At 39.7% G+C, this 19,901-nt stretch overlaps 1 protein-coding gene across 4 annotated transcripts in view; it reads right to left on the reverse strand.

The window, feature by feature from the left end:
* DNA2 (DNA replication helicase/nuclease 2) overlaps positions 1 to 19,901 on the reverse strand; it is a 53,637-nt gene that overhangs the window by 441 nt on the left and 33,295 nt on the right. For 3 of the 4 annotated variants that reach the window (XM_036265015.1, XM_036265013.1, XM_036265012.1), the window contains 10 exons: positions 15,071 to 15,187; positions 14,881 to 14,990; positions 14,500 to 14,609; positions 13,389 to 13,613; positions 8,765 to 8,958; positions 8,587 to 8,676; positions 8,298 to 8,502; positions 4,333 to 4,422; positions 3,546 to 3,728; positions 1,300 to 1,446 (listed from right to left, as the gene is read on the reverse strand). In XM_036265015.1, coding sequence (XP_036120908.1) covers positions 1,300 to 1,446; positions 3,546 to 3,728; positions 4,333 to 4,422; positions 8,298 to 8,502; positions 8,587 to 8,676; positions 8,765 to 8,958; positions 13,389 to 13,613; positions 14,500 to 14,609; positions 14,881 to 14,990; positions 15,071 to 15,187 — 1,471 coding nt within the window. The remainder of the gene's footprint in view (positions 1 to 1,299; positions 1,447 to 3,545; positions 3,729 to 4,332; positions 4,423 to 8,297; positions 8,503 to 8,586; positions 8,677 to 8,764; positions 8,959 to 13,388; positions 13,614 to 14,499; positions 14,610 to 14,880; positions 14,991 to 15,070; positions 15,188 to 19,901) is intronic. The other variant, XM_036265014.1, reaches the window with a different exon arrangement.

Consider the following 19,901-nt stretch of genomic DNA (forward strand, 5'->3'; position numbering starts at 1 on the left):
CCACCCGCACGACCAACCAGGGCCGGGGACAAACCGCAACCGAGGTACATGCCCTTAGCGGGAACCGAACCCGGGTCTCTGTACCGCAGGCCGACACTCTAACCACTGAGCAAACTGGCCCGGGCATATAACTTTTTAAAATTTATTCATTTGAGAAAGAGAGAGAGAAACATCTATTTACTATTCCACTTATTTATGCATTCACTGGTTGAGTCTTGCATGTATCCTGACCGGGGATCATACCTGCAACCTTGGAGTATCGGGAGGATACTCTAACCAAATAACTACCTGGCCAGGGCCTAGAAAATCTAGTTTTAAAATAAACTAAAATGTGCCCGGACTGGTTTGGCTCAGGGGTTAAAGTATCGGCTCGTGGACCAAAGAATCACAGGTTTGATTCCAATCAAGGGCCTGTACCTTGGCTGCAGTTCAGATCCCAGCCCTGATCAGGATCGTGTGAGAAGCAACCAGTTGATATGTCTCTCATGTGGATGTTTCTCTTTCTCTTTCTCTTTCTCTCTCCCTCATCTCTCCCTCCCTCCCTCCCTCCCTCCCTCTCACTCTATCTGAAAGTAAATGGAAAAATATCCCCAGGTGAAGATTTAAAATAAATAAATTAAACAAAATATTTTTTAAAAAAATAACACATAAAAATAAATAAACTAAAATATGACAAGGAATAATTCTCCTTTTTTTTTATCCTCACCCTAGGATATTTTTCCACTTTTTGTTCAGATAGAGTGGGAGGGAGAGAGAGAAACATCAATGTGAAAGGGACACGAGTGGCTGCCTCCCGTACAACCCAACCAGGGCCACAGACAAACTGCAACCGAAGTACGTGCCCTTAGCAGGAACTGAACCCGGGTCTCTCTGGACCACAGGCCGATGTTCTAACTGCTGAGCCAAACTGGCCAGGACAATTCTACATTTTTTAATATGATGTTTTGGACTAGGTTTTTAAAAAAAGTTTATAAATTGGGAGAGAGGAACCAGAAGAGATAACCAGTTTTCCTAGATGTGTGTAGGAATCATGCACCCTGTTCATCAAGTCACAGATTAAGTCCCTTTTCTTCCCCTTTCTCACTTCACAAACTATCCTTCTCCGTCACCTTCATTATTTCACGTTTTTCATAAAATTACTTCCTGTGAATTGTTTTCTCTCTCCCCTTTGTAGAATCAGATCTTTGAAATATGCCCATGGAAAACACAAGACACTAAGTTTTAATGTACACAAGTACATAAATAAAGTACTCAAAACAGCACAATCCATTGTGACCACATAGAAAACAAAAAGGATATTAGTTTTTCTGAGTTCAGATGACAAAGTAGCTTCCCCAAAGGAGGATAGCGGTTTAGTGAGGACACACATCCCAGGAGAATCAGTTTATGTTTGGCTCTGGTTATAGCAACATTAAGACGCCGCCAGTCTTTCAAGAGTTCACCAACCTGAAAGAAACATAATTTTCAATTACTTGAGTTTTATTATATATTTCAGTTTGTTCTGACAAAGAACATAGTTTGTCTTGAACTATTTTGTTACTTTTAATCCTAACCACTAGACTACCAGAGGTTATTTTATTACTTTTTAAAACATATATTGCAAAAAAAATTTATCAACACATTAAAAATCTACAGTTGGGAAAACCTGCCCACAATGTCAACTTCAAATATTTTATCTTGGGCCCGGCCAGTGTTGCTCAGTGGTTGAGCGTTGACCCATGCACCAAGAGGTCTCCAGTTCAATTCCCAGTCAGGGCACATGCCCAGGTCGTGGGCCAAATCCCCAGTGGGGGGTATGCAGGAGGTGACCAATCAATGTTCTCACTCATCGATGTTTCTCTCTCTCTCCCCCTCTCCCTTCCTCTCTCTCTTTAAAAATTAATAAGGAGTCCAGCCGGCATGGCTCAGTTCTATCAGTTTTTGTTTCTTGTATTCCAAAGTTCTTTTGTTTAGTGTCTACACATTTAGGATTGCTATATCTTCTTAGTAAATTGACTTTTTAAATTTTATTTATTTATTTATTTATTCATTTATTTATTTATCCTCACCCAAGGACATTTTTTTTTTTTTATCCTCACCCGAGGATATTTTTCCATTTTTTTGTACAGATAGAGAGGGAGGGAGAGAGAGGAAGGGAGAGAGAGAAACATCGACGTGAAGGGACACATCGAGTGGCTGCCACCCGCACGACCAACCAGGGCCGGGGACAAACTGCAACCGAAGTACGTGCCCTTAGCGGGAACCGAACCTGGGTCTCTCCGGACCGCAGGCCGACGCTCTAACCGCTGAGCCAAACTGGCCAGGGCCCCAAGGACATTTTTGCATTTATCTTCAGATAAGCAGGAGGGAGAGAGGGAGGAAGAGAGAGAGAGACACATCAACGGGTTGCCTCCCACACAACCCCAACCGGGGCCGGGACAAACTACAGCCGAGGTACATGCCCTTAGCGGGAACCAAACCCAGGTGTCTCTGGTCTGAGGGCCAATGCTCTAACCACTGAGAAAAACTGGCCAGGGCTTGATTCATTTTTCTTGACTATGTGATACCTCCTTACGGTTTTTAAAATATACATAGTAAAAAGTCTCTCTTCTATCCTGTTTCTCTTCTACTCAGTTCTTATCCTCATACATAACCACATTTGTAATTTTTGGACAACCTTCTAGAATTCCCTAGGTATATACAAGAAGATGTGAATCAGTATTCATAGTTCCCTCCTTTTTACACAAAAGGTAACATATATACTATTCTGGACTTTACTTTTCCACTTAAAATAGCTTGGAGATCACCCAGCCAGCATGGCTTAGTGGTTGAGCATTGACCCATGCACCAAGAGGTTGCTAGTTCGATTCCCGGTCAGGGCACATACCCAGGTTGTGGGCCAAATCCCCTGTGGGGGGCATGCAGGAGGCGGCCAATCGATGTTCTCTCTCATCAATGTTTCTCTCTCTCTCTCCCTCTTCAAGAAGTAAAAATGCAAAAAACAAAAACTAAAATTATCTATTAATCTAAATATATATCTAAGGCAGCCTTTATGTTTAAATGCTCCAAATGCAATAACCAAGAGGTGGGAGCAACCCAAATGTGTATTGATGGATAAATGGATAAACAAAATGTGGTATATGTATGTAAAGAAATATTATTCATCCTTTAATAGGAAATTCTGCTGCATGCTACAGCACGGATGAATCATGACAACACTATTCTAAGCAAAACAAGTCACTTACGAAAGGACAAATATATGATTCCACTTATATGAGGCACCTAGAGTAGGCAAATTCATAGAGACAGAAAGCAGAATGGTGGTTGCCAGGGGCTGGAGGGAGAAGAAATAAGGGAGTTGTTCTTCATGGATACCGAGTTTCAATTTGTAAAATGAAAAAGTTCTGGACAACAGTGTCTATATACTTAACACTACTGAACTATATACTTAAAAATAGTTAAGGTGATAAATTTTATATTCTGTGTTTTTACCACAATTTAAAAAAAAAAAAAAAGAGGCAAAAAGTATGTCCCAGACAAATCAGCAGAAAATACAATTAACTCACAGTTCCATCTTTATTACTTCTAACAAAAGATACTAGAATGATACTTTTGTCTCTTCCTTGGTATTTGTCTACTGTATTAACTTCAACCATCCCAATAGAAGAATGTGCCAATAAATCGTTGATGATCTTTAATTGCTGCCTGTATGGTGCAATGATACCAATATCAGAGGGATTACATCCAGCCTAAACAGAAAAAGACACAATTAAAATTTTTTTAAATCTTGATTTTTGTTATTTAAGCTCTACTAAATTTATAAATGAAATGTCTACTACATTATGTGCCCAACTGATGTTTAAAATAGATATGCCTATCACAAGGAGAAAATACAATTACTGAATTTGTTCTAAATCAACATTCACGTTTCCTGAGATGAAATAATTTCCTCAAACATTGCTCCCTTGATTTTTAGAGGTTGTGGCAGTACCATACTTTGCACGCTACTAGAACAGTGCTGTCACACACAAAAAAGTATAAAGAAATACATTTCACTTTCTGCTAGCCCTTACACTGAAGTTTCCCATCCCCAATCATACCTATGCTATAGCACTATACCAACACAACCAGAATTATCTGATGTTACAAAAAGTTATTCTAAAAGGAAACCCAAAATGCCACTATAAAAAATTACATGTCTGAGATACATGTTCTCAAAATGAAACAATCAGGTTTCAGTTCTCTTATCCTAATAAACAAGGGCAAATGCTATTACACCTTAAGTTGCTTTCGTTCTAACATTCTATTACTTTGCAAATACTAATTTGCCCTCAAAATAAAATTCTAAATTACCTTCATAAAAACTGAGGTCAGGAAAACTATGATTTTGGCTTCTGTTACATTGCTCACACCACTCTTTTCCACTTGTTCTGGTGCTGGAACCTAAACAGAAAAATATACATCCTGCTTATAAAACAATCTCTAGAGTTAAGAGCACACAGGTAGCTATAGTGACTGGACAGCCAGTTGTGAAGATAGCTGGAAATTTTCTTTTCCTTAAAAGTGGAAGATAAAAGAATTAACAAAAATGAATAAGAATATTCACTTTCAGAAAGCCACCCAGAGGCAACTATCTTAAACATGCCATGGTTCAGAATTTCTACGAAAGCTGACCACACATTGGGCTTCACATGCTTTACTTTGTAATCCCCCATTTTAAGGAATCGAATGCCATAAAAGATAAGTCACTTGCTCAAGGTCTCACAATAAATCTTAGCACTAGGAATCAAAACTTAGACTCTCCAAGGACTATTTTGCTCCTACACATCCCTAACTAACCTTGATGATGATGATGATGATTTTTATTTTAGAGATAGAGGAAGAGAGAGAGGGAGAAAGTGAGAAACACTGGTGTGAGAGACTGACCAGGGAACAAACCCGCAAACTAAATATGTGACTGGGAATCAAACCTGTGACCTTCTGGTGCATAGAACGATACTCCAACTAACTGAGCCACACTGGCCAGGGCTAACCTTGATTATTTTATTTTATTTTTTTAATCCTCACCTGAGGACATTTCTCCATTTTTTGTACAGATAGAATGGGAGGGAGAGAGAGGAAGAGAGAGAGAGTGAGAAACATCGATGTGAAAGGGACACATCGAGTGGCTGCCACCCGCATGACCAACCAGGGCCGGGGACAAACTGCAACCGAAGTATGTGCCCTTAGCGGGAACCGAACCCGGGTCTCTCCGGACCGCAGGCGGACGCTCTAACCGCTGAGCCAAACCGGCCAGGGCTAACCTTGATTATTTTTAATACAACTTATTTGGAATCCTAATGCTAAGAAAGAGAAAACCTGAAACCAGCATCAAAATGAAAAGGGAACCTGCTGTACAGGAGAACATGTTTGCCAATGATACATCGAATAAGGAGTTAATCTCCAAAATATACAAAGTACTCATACAACCCAACAAAAGAAAGGCAAACAACCCAATTAAAAAATGGGCAGAGGACCTGAATAGACACTTCTCCAAAAAGGACATACAAAAGGCCAAGAGACATATAAAAAAATGTTCAACGTCGCTAATCATCAGAGAGATGCAAATTTAAATGACTATGAGGTATCACCTCACACCTGTCAGAATGGCTGCCATCAACAAATCACCAAACAACAAGTTCTGGCGAGGATGTACAGAAGAGGGGAGTCTAGAGTACTGCTGGTAGGAATGCAGAATGGTGCAGCCACTATGGAAAACAATATGGAGTTTCCTCAAACAATTAAAAATGGGCCCAGCCTGTGTGGCTCAGTAGATTCAGCATCATCCCATGGACTAAGAGGTCCAGGTTCAATTCCTGGTCAGGACATATGCCCGGGTTGCAGGCTCGATCCCCAGTAGGGGGCATGCAGGCGGCAGCCAATGGATGTGTCTCTCACATCGATGTTTCTCCCTCTGTCTCCCTAAAAAATCAATAAAAACATATATATTTTTTAAAATCTGTGGTATATTTATTTACATAATGGACTACTATGCAGCTGTAAAAAAGAAAGCTCTCTTAACCCTTTGAGACGACATGGAGGGACCTGGAGAATACTACACTAAGTGAAACAAGCCAGTCAGAGAAAGACAAGTATCACATGATCTCACTTATTTGTGGTATATAATGAACAAAATAAACTGATGAACAAAATAAATCCAGAGACATAGACGTAGGGAACAGACTGACAAACCTCAGAGGGAAGGAGGATGGTGGTGCCAGAAGAGATAAACTAAAGAACTTATATACATATATGCATAACCAATGGACACAGACAACAGTGTGGTGAAGGCAGAGGGTGGGGTGTGTCAATGGGGGAAAAATTAAGGGACATCAGTAACACTTTCAACAATGAAGATAAATTTTTTTTTAAAAAGAGTAAAGAGAAAACCTGAGTAGCAAAAATAAAGAAACTGAGTGAACACTGGTGAGGTAAATAATTGCAAATTATAACTAATAAATTGGAATTGTGATTTATAAAAACAGTCATTTGTATGCAGACTGGTGCAGCCACTATGGAAAACAATATAGTGTTACCTCAAAAAAATAAAAATTGAACTTCCATTTGACCCAGTGATCCCACTTCTAGGAATATACCCTAAGCAGCCTGAAACACCAATCAGAAAGAATATATGTACCCCCATGTTCGCAGCAGCACTATTTACAATAGCTAAAATCTGGAAACAGCCCAAATGTCCATCCGTTGACAAATGGATAAAAAAGCTGTGGTACATATGCACAATGGAGTACTATGCAGCTGTAAGAAGGGAAGATCTCTTATCCTTTGAGACGACATGGAGGGACCTGGAAAGTATTATCCTAAGCGAAACAAACCAAACAGAGAAAGACAGGTATCATATGATCTCATTTATTTGTGGAATATAATGAACATAACAGTCTGAGGAATGGGGTAGTCCCAGAGATGTGGAAGTGGGGTACAGACTGACAATCCCCAGAACAGGGGGTGGTGGGGGAGAGATAAACCACAGAACTTATATGCATGTATGCATGAACAAAGGTCATGGACAACAAAGCTGGGGACAAGGTGGGGAGGGGGGGGAATCAGTGGGGGAAAAAGGAGAAATATCTGTAACAAAAATAAATTAATTAATTATTAAAGAAAAGAATGATATACTTGTCAACTGTTAGTTTAAATAAATTTATAGAAATGAAAAAAACAAAAAACAGTCATTTGTGAGATCAGCTTATCTGAATATATTTTCCAGAATCTGCCTGCCCCTAGATGTTAATTTTTTTTTTTTTTTTATCCTCACTTGAGGACATTTTTCCATTTTTTTGCTCAGATAGAAGGGAGAGAGAGGAAGAGAGAGCGAGAGAAACATCGATGGGCAAGGTACACATCGAGTGGCTGCCACCCGCACGACCAACCAGGGCCAGGGACAAACTGCAACCGAGGTATGCACCCTAAGCGGGAACCGAACCCGGGTCTCTCTAGACCGCAGGCTGACGCTCTAACCGCTGAACCAAACTGGCCAGGGCTAGATGTTAATTTTTGAACCTGAAATGCTCAGGGCAATATCCAAGAGAATGAAAATTCCATTAGGGGATGCCCAGTGAGGCCAGTTTTTAAACAATCAGCTAACTCCACCCATCTTAATAACAAATGATATATGAATACATATAAATGGCCACTATATTTTTATTTGAAATTATGTAAAAACTTCTAAATCAATGCTGAGAAGCATTATATAAAACAAACTGTAGGAATATATGGTCAAAACTTTGTTCTTAGTTCCTAGAAATAATAAGTCATTTCAAGTCCTTGTAAAGATTTTTGTTTAATGTCAAGTTTGTAAAGAGGTTTTTACGTGCATATGTGGGGTCAGGAGGTATATGGGAAATGTCCTTACTTTCAGTTCCATTGTGCTGTGAACCTATAACTACTCTAGAAAAATAAAGTCTATTTTTAAAAAAGTCTTTAAAAGAACAAAAATTTATCATATCTTTGTCCATTTATAAATCCAACCCTTTGACAGTATTAATGCGTTTCTTTTCTAGGAAATGTAATTATATACACTTGTGTTCACTTTTAGCTTTCCTACTTCAAAAGTTAATTTTGACATCTATCAATCCTCAGACAAACCTCCTTCCAATGATACTGGATCTACAAAAAAATGTTTTTTGTGTTGTAAAAGTGTACAAGAAGTATACTAGTTTTAACTGATAAGCTCTAATGAAGCATGTGCTACAGAAAATTGAGGAATTTAAATAATAAGAGAAAGGAGAAAAACTAAAAAAAAAAATTGTTTGGTTTCTTACCTGGTCTGTATTAAGAAAACAAACAGGATTGTTTGGTTCAAATACTCCAATCAGCCAAGGAGTTTCAGAATAATCGGCATAAAATTCCAGTTCCAGCTTTACATCTTTAAAGTTAGGTAGGTTTATCACTGCACTGGCCACTTTGTCTGATCCACATTCCAGCTTTCCTTCATATGTCAGTTTATTACTTAAGGACATAATTTTACTAAGGGAATTAGAAAAATAATTTTAGTCTTGGTAGATGAAAAGAAACATGAAAATCACTCTTAACTGACACTGTTACAAATACCTGTTCATTCTGTACTGCACAGTTAATTGTACGACAGCGTTTTCATTCCGCTCCAGCCTCTTGAATAAGCTTTCACTCATGCCAAGAGCTCTGTCAACAAAAATTCAGGCTTATCAGTGTACTGTAACTGTCTCTAAAAAGAATCTAGTTAAAAATTAAAACATTAATGTCTGCTCACCTGGCTTCACGGTTTAGCACTAGGGGAGGAAGCTGCTGATGATCCCCCACCAACACAAATCTCCGTGAAAAAAAAAGTGGTCCGAGGCAAACTGGTTGGCTGATTTGAGAGGCTTCATCCACAATACAAAAATCAAAAACTTTACGAGAAAATATGGGATGGTTTATTCCCATACATGTGGTTGCAACTATAAGCTAAAAACAAAGAAAATGGCATCAGTTTTTTGTTTTTTTTTTGTTTTTATCCTTACCCGAGAACACTGATTTTACATTTATCTTCAGATAGAGCAGGAGGGAGAGAGGGAGAAAGAGAGAGAGAGAAACATAGATGTGAGAGAGACACATTGACTGGCTGCCACCCACACAACCCCAACCAGGGCCAGGGACAAACTGCAACCAAGGTACCAGTCCTTAGCAGGAACTGAACCCTGGACTCTCTGGTCGCAGGCCGACGCTCCAACCACTGAGCCAAACCTACCAGGGCTGGATCAGTTATTTAATATATCCAAGAAATGTAACTTCTTTTTCCCATTTTTTAAATTAAAAGATACAAAAAAAGTTTTTGTTCTCAATAACAGGAATCCCACCCTGGCTGGTTTTGCTCAGCGGTTAGAGCATCGGCCTGTGGACCAGAGAGACCCAAGTTCGGTCCCCGCTAAGGGCACGTATCTTGGTTGCAGTTTGCCCTTGGCCCCGGTTGGGGTAATGTGGGTGGCAACCAGTTGATGTGTCTCTCTCACATCTGATGTTTCTCTCTCTCTCCCTTCCTTCCACTCTACCTAAGAATAAATGCAAAAATGTCCTCAGGTGAGGATAAAAAAAAAAAACAACAACAAAAAAAAACCAATAACAGGAATCCCATATATATATATATTTTTTTAAATCCTCACCCAAGGACATTTTTCCATTTTTTGTTCAGATAGAGTGGGGAGGGAGAGAGAGAGAGAGAAACATCGACGCAAAAAGGACACATCGAGTGCTTGCCACCCACACGACCCAACCAGGGCCAGGGACAAACTGCAACCGAGGTACATGCCCTTGGCGGAAACCGAACCCGGGTCTCTCTGGACCGCAGGCCGACGCTCTACCTCTGGGCCAAACCGGCCAGGGCAGGAATGCCCAATATTATTTAATTCTGAAACATACTATGCAAAATATATTTAATTTTTTTTATGACAAATTGAAAGAAATCAAGTAAATTTTCCAGACACTATAACAATTCTCAAATTTGCAGACAAAAAACAGCTCCAACAAAAGCCAAAGGAACAGGAAAGGGAAAGCCTTGTAGACAGAAAACTTTCATACAATAACCAATCTACTGTAGCCAAACACTACAGAAACAGCATCCCCACCACCGATGCCAGCAGAGGCCAAATGGGGAGGCTAGACTTTAACTGTCCAGAGGTTATAAGACTCCCTGTACCCTGCGGGGCTAGTCTCAGAGAAGGCCAAGTAGGGAACCAGGACTTCCATCCCTGCTGGCTGGTCATAAGCCCCCACCTGCAATGTCAGTGGCGAGTGAGTGGGGAACCTGGACTTCAGCTCCCACCTGGCCATAATGAGATGTCACACCCTCTTGCCCTGCCAGAGTAGTGGCAGAGGAAGCCAACTAAAGCAGAAGTTTTAACTAACATAATACAAAACTGCTCAGGTTTCATTTTTTAAAAAAACACAACACTTGTTATACACAGAACTGAGAAAATCTCAAACTAAATGAAGAAAGATAATTAATTGATCCAATACCAAGATGACATTAGAATTATATGACAAAGATTTTAAAGCAGCCATAATATAAATGTTTCAATGAGCAATCATGAACACACTTGAATCAAATGAAAACATAAAAGTCTCCACAAAATAGAATGTCCTGACAAAGAAACAGAAGATAAAAGAACCAAGTGGAAATTATAGAATTGAAACTACAATAAACAAAATTTTTTTTTTAAATCACAGAACAGGCTCAACATCAGGGGACAGAGGAAAGAATAAGTGAATAGAGACACAGAAAAAGAGAAATTATTGGGGGCTTGGTGAAAAAGATGAAGGGATTAAAAAGCACAAATTGGCAATTACAAAATACTCATGGGGAATATAGGGATAATGGTCAATAATATTGTAATAACTATGTACGGTGCCAGGTGGGTACTATACTTAATGAGGGTATAACTTCATAAGTTATATAAATTTCTAACCATGATGCTATATATCTGAAACTAATAATATTGAATGTCAACTGTAACTGAAAAACTAAAAATATTTAAATAAACATAGAAATGATAGTCTAAATAACAAAGTAAATGCAGACAAATAAAAAGTAAACAAGCCTCATTGACCTATGGAACATAAAAATCTAACATTCGTGCCCTGGCCGGTTTGGCTCAGCGGTTAGAGCGTTGGCCTGCAGTCCAGAGAGTCCCGGGTTCGGTTCCCGCTAAGGGCACAGACCTCAGCTACAGTTTGTCCCCTGCCCTGGTTAGTCATGTGGGTGGCAGCCACTCGATGTGTCCCTTTCACGTCGATGTTTCTCTCTCTCTTCCTCTCTCTCCCTCCTACTCTATCTGAACAAAAAATGGAAAAATGTCCTCGGGTGAGGATTAAAAAAAAAAAATCTAACATTCGTGCCCTCGACAATCCTAGAAGAAAGGGAATGGCTGAAAAAATACTAAAATAAATCATGAATAAAAACATCCTAAATTTTGGGTGGTGGGAGTGAGAAGAAGGGGGCTAAATGGGGAAAAAGAGGAACATCTGTAATACTTTCAATTAAAAGGCCCGGCTGGTGTGGCTCAGTGGTTGAGCCTCGACCCATGCACCAAGCGGTTGCCGGTTCGATTCCCGGTCTGGGCACATACCCAGGTTGTGGGCCAGATCCCCAGTGGGGGGGCATATGCAGGATGGAGGAGGCGGCCAGTCGATGTTCTCTCTCATCGATGTTTCTCTCTTTCTCCCTCTCCCTTCCTCTCTCTCTAAAATCAATAAAGAAAAAAAAATTTTTTTAAAGAATCCCAAATTTGTCAAGAGACATTAAACCTATAGATACAATAAGCTGAGAAAATAAATCCATCACAAATACAACATAATTAAATTACTAAAAACTAAAGGAAAGAAAAAATATGGAAAGCAGCCTTGACAAAACCACACCTTGCTATTCAGGAAAAACATCTAATTCAAATGTCAGCACATTTCTCATCAGAAACCATGGAAGCCAGAAGGAAGTAGCAGAAGATTTTTCAGGACTGAAAGAGAAGATTTATTTAACCACAATCCTATAACTAGCAAAAACCACCATTCAGGAATGAAGGGGAAATTGAGACATTCTCAAATGAAGAAAAACTAAGAGATTTTTTTTTACAGCTGACCTACCACCCTAAAAGAATGGCTAAAGGAAGTTCTCCAAACCGAAAGGAAATGATAAAAGATGGAAACTTAGAACATCAGGAGGGAAGAAAAAACACAGCAAGCAAAAATATGGATAAATAGCCCTGGCCGGTTTGGCTCAGCGGTTAGAGCGTCCGCCTGCGGTCCGGAGAGACCCGGGTTTGGTTCCCGCTAAGGGCATGTACCTCGGTTGCAGTTTGTCCCCGGCCCTGGTTGGTCGTGCGGGTGGCAGCCACTCGATGTGTCCCTTTCGCGTCGATGTTTCCCTCTCTCTCTCTCTTCCGTTCTCTCCCTCCCACTCTATCTGTGCAAAAAATGGAAAAATGTCCTCGGGTGAGGATTAAAAATATATATATATGGATAAATACAATATGCTTTCCATCTCCTCCAAGTTATCTTTGATGGTTAAAGCAAAAATATAACATGGTCTGATGTAGTTCCAAATATAGAAGAAATATTTAAGACAATTATATTATTAACAGGAGAAGATAAAGTGGCATAAATGAAGGCAAGGTTTCTAACTTCACTTGTACTAGTAAAATGACAACAGCAATAGACTATAACTTATGTATACATAATGTAATAACTAGAGCAACCACTAAAAAAGCTATTCAAAGTGATACACACAAAAACTCTGCAGATAAATCAAAATAGAATTCCAAAAAAATGCACAAGTAGACCTAGCCAGTGTGGCTCAGTGGTTGAGAGCATTGTCCCATGCACCAAAGAGTTGCTGGTCAGGGCACATGCTCAATCAGTCCCCAGTAGGGGGCACGCAGGAGGCAGCCAATCCATGTTCTCTCTCCTCGATGTTTCTATCGCTTTCTCCCTTTCCTTTCCTCTCTCTCTAAAATCAATAAAGAAAAAATTTTTTGTAAAAACCACACACACACAAAAAATTAAAAAATAAAAACCACACACACACACACACAAAAACATTTGGATCGTTTTCACTTTTTGGCTATTAGGAGTAAAGCTACTGTAGACATTCATGTACAGGCAGCCAATCGACGTTTCTCTCTCACATGGATGTTTCTATCTCTCTCCCTTCCTTTCTCTCTAAATATTGTTTAAATAACTGGCATAGATATTAGACAAAGGAGTTGAAGTAAATTGGTCCTGTGGTTTACATGAATTAATCCATGTACAAATTTGGTCAATGTGACTGAATTTCCCAGAGTGCTGTTTCTCCCCTCATTCTGGCTAAAGAAATTAGTATCAGCATTCTTATACAGTAGTGTACTTACTTGACTATTGTAGAGTTCTTCTAGAAGGGCTAAGGACTTAATGGACTTTGATCTGCAAATTTCCTCTTCTGTAAATTTCTGGATATCTGGATGTACCTTCTGAGTCTGACCCAAGCGCAAAAATCCTATTTTAAACTTCGCTAACTTCAAAAGAATATTGTCAACAGCAGAGTGTGTATAACTGGTCAACAAAACACTAAAACCACAGGCATAGAGAATTCTTACCTAATAATGAATAAGAGAAAGGAAATAGCATTACTTTTAATTCCAGATAATTTTTAACATGCTTATATTTTTCTAACAGAATTAAAAAAATTAATAGGAAGCATATCCAAGAGTTGAACCAAGTAACTTTTTTAACTTTTTTTAAAATTATAAAGCCAAAATGTTTTATGAAAGTAATATGGAATTATTATGTTATTCATGATGTTAATAAAAGTAAATATATATGGCCCTGGCCGGTTTGGCTCAGCGGTTAGAGCGTCCGCCTGCGGTCCGGAGAGACCCGGGTTCGGTTCCCGCTAAGGGCATGTACTTCGGTTGCAGTTTGTCCCCGGCCCTAGTTGGTCATGCGGGTGGCAGCCACTCGATATGTCCCTTTCACGTAGATGTTTCTCTCTCCCTCCCACTCTATCTGTACAAAAATTGGAAAAATGTCCTCGGGTGAGGATAAGAAAAAAAAAAAAAAAAAAGTAAATACATATGAACTTTGAATAGTGTCTGGCACACTGTATCAATCAATAAATATTTGCTACCATCATTATAATTAATCAATAAATTACTACTCAGAAATTTACCGATATGAAAACAAATCCAAGAAAAATCTATTTCAACCACTTCTATTTGTCATTTTTTAAAAGAAAGGAAAGCATATAATGGTATATACATATACCACCAATATAAACAGACCTAAATGCCAGAAATCTACAACATGATTACAACTATTAGTGATTTATCTTTTCTATTTCTCATGTCATTCTAAAAAGGTAATTTGAAATAAAGGCTTTTTGAGTTAAAATTCAACCCTTTCGATATCAAACATCACATTTTCTGAACAAAGGAGAAGCTGATTTACATATTTAGTTTCTAAGCAAAAGAACAATAACCTTACAAGAGTGCATATTGTAGTGGTCTTTCCTGTCCCGGGCATGCCCACGATGAGTGTGTAGTCTTTGGAAAGAAGTACCTTTTTCATTGCTTGCCTCTGAGGCTTATTCAAACCTACAGTTAAATTTAAAAATAACAGGAAGAAGTATATTGAACTTCAATGAGCAAATTAACTATTTGATAAGAAAAGCAACCTCTATTCAAGTTTTTTCAATACATCTTTGCAAAGTAAAAAAATATGGTGATGTTAAAAAATGTTAATTACTTCCGACTTTCTAATAACTATAACTGTAAATAAATGATTAAAACATTAAACTATAATATAGATTTAATTATAAATAGAAGAAAAAAATTAATAGAAGCAGACATGCTGATTCTAGCATACCTTTCAGAATAGAGGCAACTGTATCCTTTGCATCGTGTGGAAGAACAGAGCTGAGGTAGGATATAAACTGAGGTTCACGAAAGTCAATGATTAAATCTCGAAGTTTTTGGCTAAAAAGAAAACAAAAAACTTTTAGTAATATTTCTTAGTAAAGTGGGGATAAAATTCAGATTTATTCACTGATACAAACCTGGCATCAGTATTTTTCATCAATTTAGAAAGATTTCCTAATGGGGTATCTATATCACAATTTTTTTCTTCCTGGTCCAATCTGAACAAAGTTGATTCTGGGAGTACTGACAAGTTCCTAAAACAGCAAAACAGATGTAGGTGAGTGTTTTTCACTTAACATAGTTGGTCTGTATAAGAAATACTTTGCTTAGAAAGGAGTACGGTTCAGACTGACAAATCTCAGAGGAGGGGAGTGAGGGGGAGGGATGAGGTAAACCAAAGAACATATATGCATGTATGCGTAAACAACAATGCTGGGGGGGGCGGGGAGGGAGGAGAAGATCTAGGGGATAAAAAGGAGAAACATAGGTAAAAAAACTAAATTAATTAATAAATATATATATAAATTAAAAAATAAATAAAATAAAAACACCACAAACCCTCCCCCCAAAATAAATAAATAAAAAGTCAATAGGTCCTGGCCGGTTTGGCTCAGCGGTTGGAGCGTCGGCCTGCGGACCAGAGAGTCCCGGGTTCAGTTCCCGCTAGGGGTACATACAAAAAAAAAAAAAACACAAGTCAATGGGAACCCTGGCCAGTTTGGCTCAGCAGTTAGAGCACTGGCCTGTGGACCAAAGTCCTGGGTTTGGTTCCCGCTAAGGGCACGTGCCTCAGTTGCAGTTTGTCCCAGGCCACGGTCGGGGTCGGGGTCATATGGGTGGCAACCACTTGATGTGTCTCTCTCACATATCCATGTTTCTTTCTCTCTCTTTCCCTCATGCTCTATCTGAAGATAAATGCAAAAAAAAAAAAAAAAAAAAAAAACAATGGGAAAAAAAACACTTTGCTCTCTGCTAAGAGTGAATGGACCAGAATAGCTATTAAAATGGCTACCAGCCCATAATTCATACTTGGCTATCAAAGACAGCATGAAACCCTGAATTGGTGGGAAAAGGAAGAGGGGATGGGCACAAGGCACCAAGGTCAAAAAAGTTAATAATCAGAAACCTGACATTTATTGACAATCCACTTGGCCTTGCAATCTAATCCAGGCTCACGACTCCCAGAAAGATCCTGAGCATATGGCTCTCCCTCCACCAGAGTATAGGACTCTTTCCTGACACCTTCTCTCATTCCTCTAGCAGCCCCTAAAACCCTGGTGTACCCTATGGTCCCCTCCCTGGTCCTCCCTACTGCTGTTCTTGTCATTTTCCCTTAGGTCCCATGCCATCACATGGCTCTAAATCCCAAGTCTGTATCTTCAGGCCTGACCTCACATTGCTCCCAGCTGGTTCCTCACCTAAGCTTCAGGTTTGGATATCCAGCAGGCAGCAAAGTCTCTCCACTTGGTTGAAATCTGGGCTATGAAAACTCAACAACTAGCCCCTGCCAGTGTGGCTCGGTTGGTTGGAGCGTTGTCCCATGCAACAAGAGGCTTCGGGTTCGATTCCGTCTGGGCACATACCTAGGATGCAGGTTCTCTGATTGGGCGTGTACGGGAGACAACCAATCAATGTTTCTCTCTCTCTCTCTCTCTCTCTCTCTTTCTCTCGTTCTCCTTCCTTCTCCCTTCCTCTCTCTCTCTCCCCCCATCCCCTCTCTCTAAAATCAGTAAAACATATCCTTGGGTGAGGATTAAAAAACTGAACAACTCTTCGACACTGCTGAACCTCAGTTCATAGCAGTTACATCTATACTGCTGCCTTGATCTTTCCCTCTCCTCTCACCTCTTCTCAACCTGCACATCCAATCAGCATCCAAATGCCAGCCGATCTGACTTTTTAAATACTTCCCCAAGTCACTCCATCCTCTCTGCCAAACCTACCCTGCCCTCACTCACCTCTAGCCTGGGCCCCTATAACAGTTTCCTGGTGTCTCTGCTTTCAGTTCTGCCTCCATCAATTAACTCTCCTCTCCACAGTGCAGCCACAGAAAAAGGCAAATCTGATCATCATTCTTCTATTTAAAACTCTTCAATACAGCCCTGGCCAGTGTGACTCAGCAGTTAGAGCATCGGCAGCACGGGCCCTTAGACAGAGGGTCATAGGTTCAATTTCTGGTCAAGGGCACATACCTGGGTTGCAGGTTCTATCCCCAGCCCCAGTTGGGGTTGTGTGGGAGGCACACAAGGTTGTGTGTCTCTCTTTCTCTCTCTCCTCCCCCTTCCCTCCCTTCTATTCTGTCTAAAAACCAATGGAAAAATATATTCAGGTGAGAATTAAAAAAATAAAAAATAAAATTTAAAAACAAAAACTCTTCGATACATCTGAATAAAGTCAAAACTTCTTAACATGCTATGTAAAATCTCTATAACCTGACCTCTCCAACCACTCCCTTCTCTTTTACATTGCAGAAATAATTACCTACGCTTTCTTTAATACTCAACTTCATGCTATATCACACCATCATGCCTTTATGTACATGTTCCCTCTGTCTGGAATACTCTGCTCATATTGCTTCACCAGGCTAACTTATTAAGTCATGGAATGAATATCCAGAATGACCTTTCTTTCTTTCTTTTCTTTTTTTATCCTCATCCGAGGACATTTTTGCATTTATCTTCAGATAGAGCAGGAGGGAGAGAGGGAGGGAGAGAGAGAGAAACATCTACGTGAGAGAGACACAACGAGTGGTTGCCACCCACACGACCCCAACCAGGGCCAGGGACAAACTGCAACCAAGGCACGTGCCCTTAGTGGGAACGGAACCCAGGACTCTCTGGTCCACGGGCCAACGCTCTAACTGCTGAGCAAAACTGGCCAGGGCTCTTTTTTCTTTTCTTTATTTATTTTTTAATCCTCACCCGAGGATATTTATCATTGACTGCCTCCCGTACAACCCCAACCAGGGCCAGGAATGAACCACAAATGAAGTACGTGCCCTTGACCAGAACTGAACCCTAGATTCTTTGGTCAGCACCAAGGCTCTAACAGCTGAGCCAATACCAGCCAGGGTGGAAAAAATAATTTTTTTTAAAACAAGGAGAGAACAAAATGGTGAGTGCCCAGAGTGCTAAGGAGAAATAAGCCATATATTTAACATATGGTATCAGTTCTGCCCACCATACGTGTGATTGTGAGAATTAGATAAGCGCATGTCCACATCAGTACGATGGGATGTGATGCACTAAACAAAAGTTTAGCAGTTTGGAAGTTCCTCAACATGTCAAACATGATTAGCACATGACCCAGAATTCCACTATGATGTATCTACAACGGGAAATAAAATATGTTCATATAAAAATCTGTATGTGGTCCTGGCCAGTTTGGCTCAGCAGATATACAGTGTTGGCACGCGGACCAGAAAGTGCTGGGTTCAGTTTGTCCCCGGCCCCAGTTGGGGTCATGTGGGTGAAAACCACTGGATGTGTCTCTCTCATATTGATGTTTCTCTCTCTCTTCCCCACCTCTCCCTCCCGCTCTATCTGAAGATAAATGCAAAAATGTCCTCAGGTAAGAATAAAAAATAAAAATAAATTTAAAAATACATTCATATAAAAATTTGTATATGGCTCTGGCCAGTTTGGTTCAGCAGTTAGAGCGTCGGCCTGTGGACCAGAGTCCCGGGTTCAGTTCCTGCTAAGGGCACATACCTCGATTGCAGTTTATCCCTGGCCCCAGTTAAAGTCAAGTGGGTGGCAACCACTCGATGAGTCTCTCTCACATCGATGCTTCTCTCTCTCTCTCTCTTTTGCCCTCTCTCCCTCCTGAATAAAAAAAAAAAATTTGTATGTGAATATTTATAGCAACATAGCCATACACCCAAAATGTGAAAAAAACTCAAATGTCCATCAGCTGGTGAATAAATGAACAAAATGTGGTCTATCTATACAACAAAATATTATTCAGCCATGAAAAGAAATGAGGTACTAATATAAATAAATAAATGAGGTACTGGTAAATGCTGAAATGTGGATGAACTTCATAAACATGCTAAGTAAAAGAAGCCAGGAAAAAAAAATCATGTTATATGGTTCTATTTGTAGAAATATTCAGAAGAGATACATCCATAGAGACAGAAAACAGATTAGTTGCTGCCAGGGGCTTGAGGGAGGGAGAATACAAAGTGATTGCTTAATGGGTATGTTTCCTTTCAGGTGATAAAAATGTCTTGGAACTAGACAGAAGTGATGGTTGCACAATACTGTGAATGTGCTAAATGCCACTGAACTGTGCATTTTAAAATAATTAATGGGCCCTGGCCAGTTTGGTTCAATGGTTGGAGCGTCGGCCTGCAGACCATAAAGTCCCTGGTTTGGTTCCCGCTAGGGGCACATACCAAAAAAATAAATAAAATAAAATTGTATTTATAAAAAAATAAAATAATTAATGGCCCTGGACAGTGTGGCTCAATTGGTTGAATGCTGTCCCATGCACCAAATGCTCACAGGTTCGATTCCCAGTTAGGGCACATACTCAGGTTGTTAGTTCCATCCCAGTTGGGGTGTGTTTGGGAGGTAACCACTAGATGTTTTTCTCTCTCTCTCTAAAATCAACAAAAATATATTCTTTAAAAACATGTCACAAATAAATAAATAAATAATGGTCAATTTTATGTAATGTAAATTTTACCTCAATAAAAAAAAACTACTACCCTGGCTGGTTTGGCTCAGTAGTTGGAGTGTTGGATCAGCTGCAGTTTGTCCCCGCCCCGGTTGGGGTCATGTGGGTGACAACCAGTCGATGTGTCTCTCACATCGATGTTTCTCTCTCTCTCTCTTCCTCCCTCTCTCCCTCCCACTCTATCTGAAGATAAATGCAAAAATGTCCTCGGGTGAGGATAAAAAATAATAATAAAAAAAAAAGTACTGATACATACTGCAACATGAAGATGAATCTCAAAAACAATAG

This window comes from Molossus molossus, unplaced genomic scaffold (assembly GCF_014108415.1).
Source record: "Molossus molossus isolate mMolMol1 unplaced genomic scaffold, mMolMol1.p scaffold_m16_p_17, whole genome shotgun sequence".
In the NCBI taxonomy this organism is placed as follows: domain Eukaryota; kingdom Metazoa; phylum Chordata; class Mammalia; order Chiroptera; family Molossidae; genus Molossus; species Molossus molossus.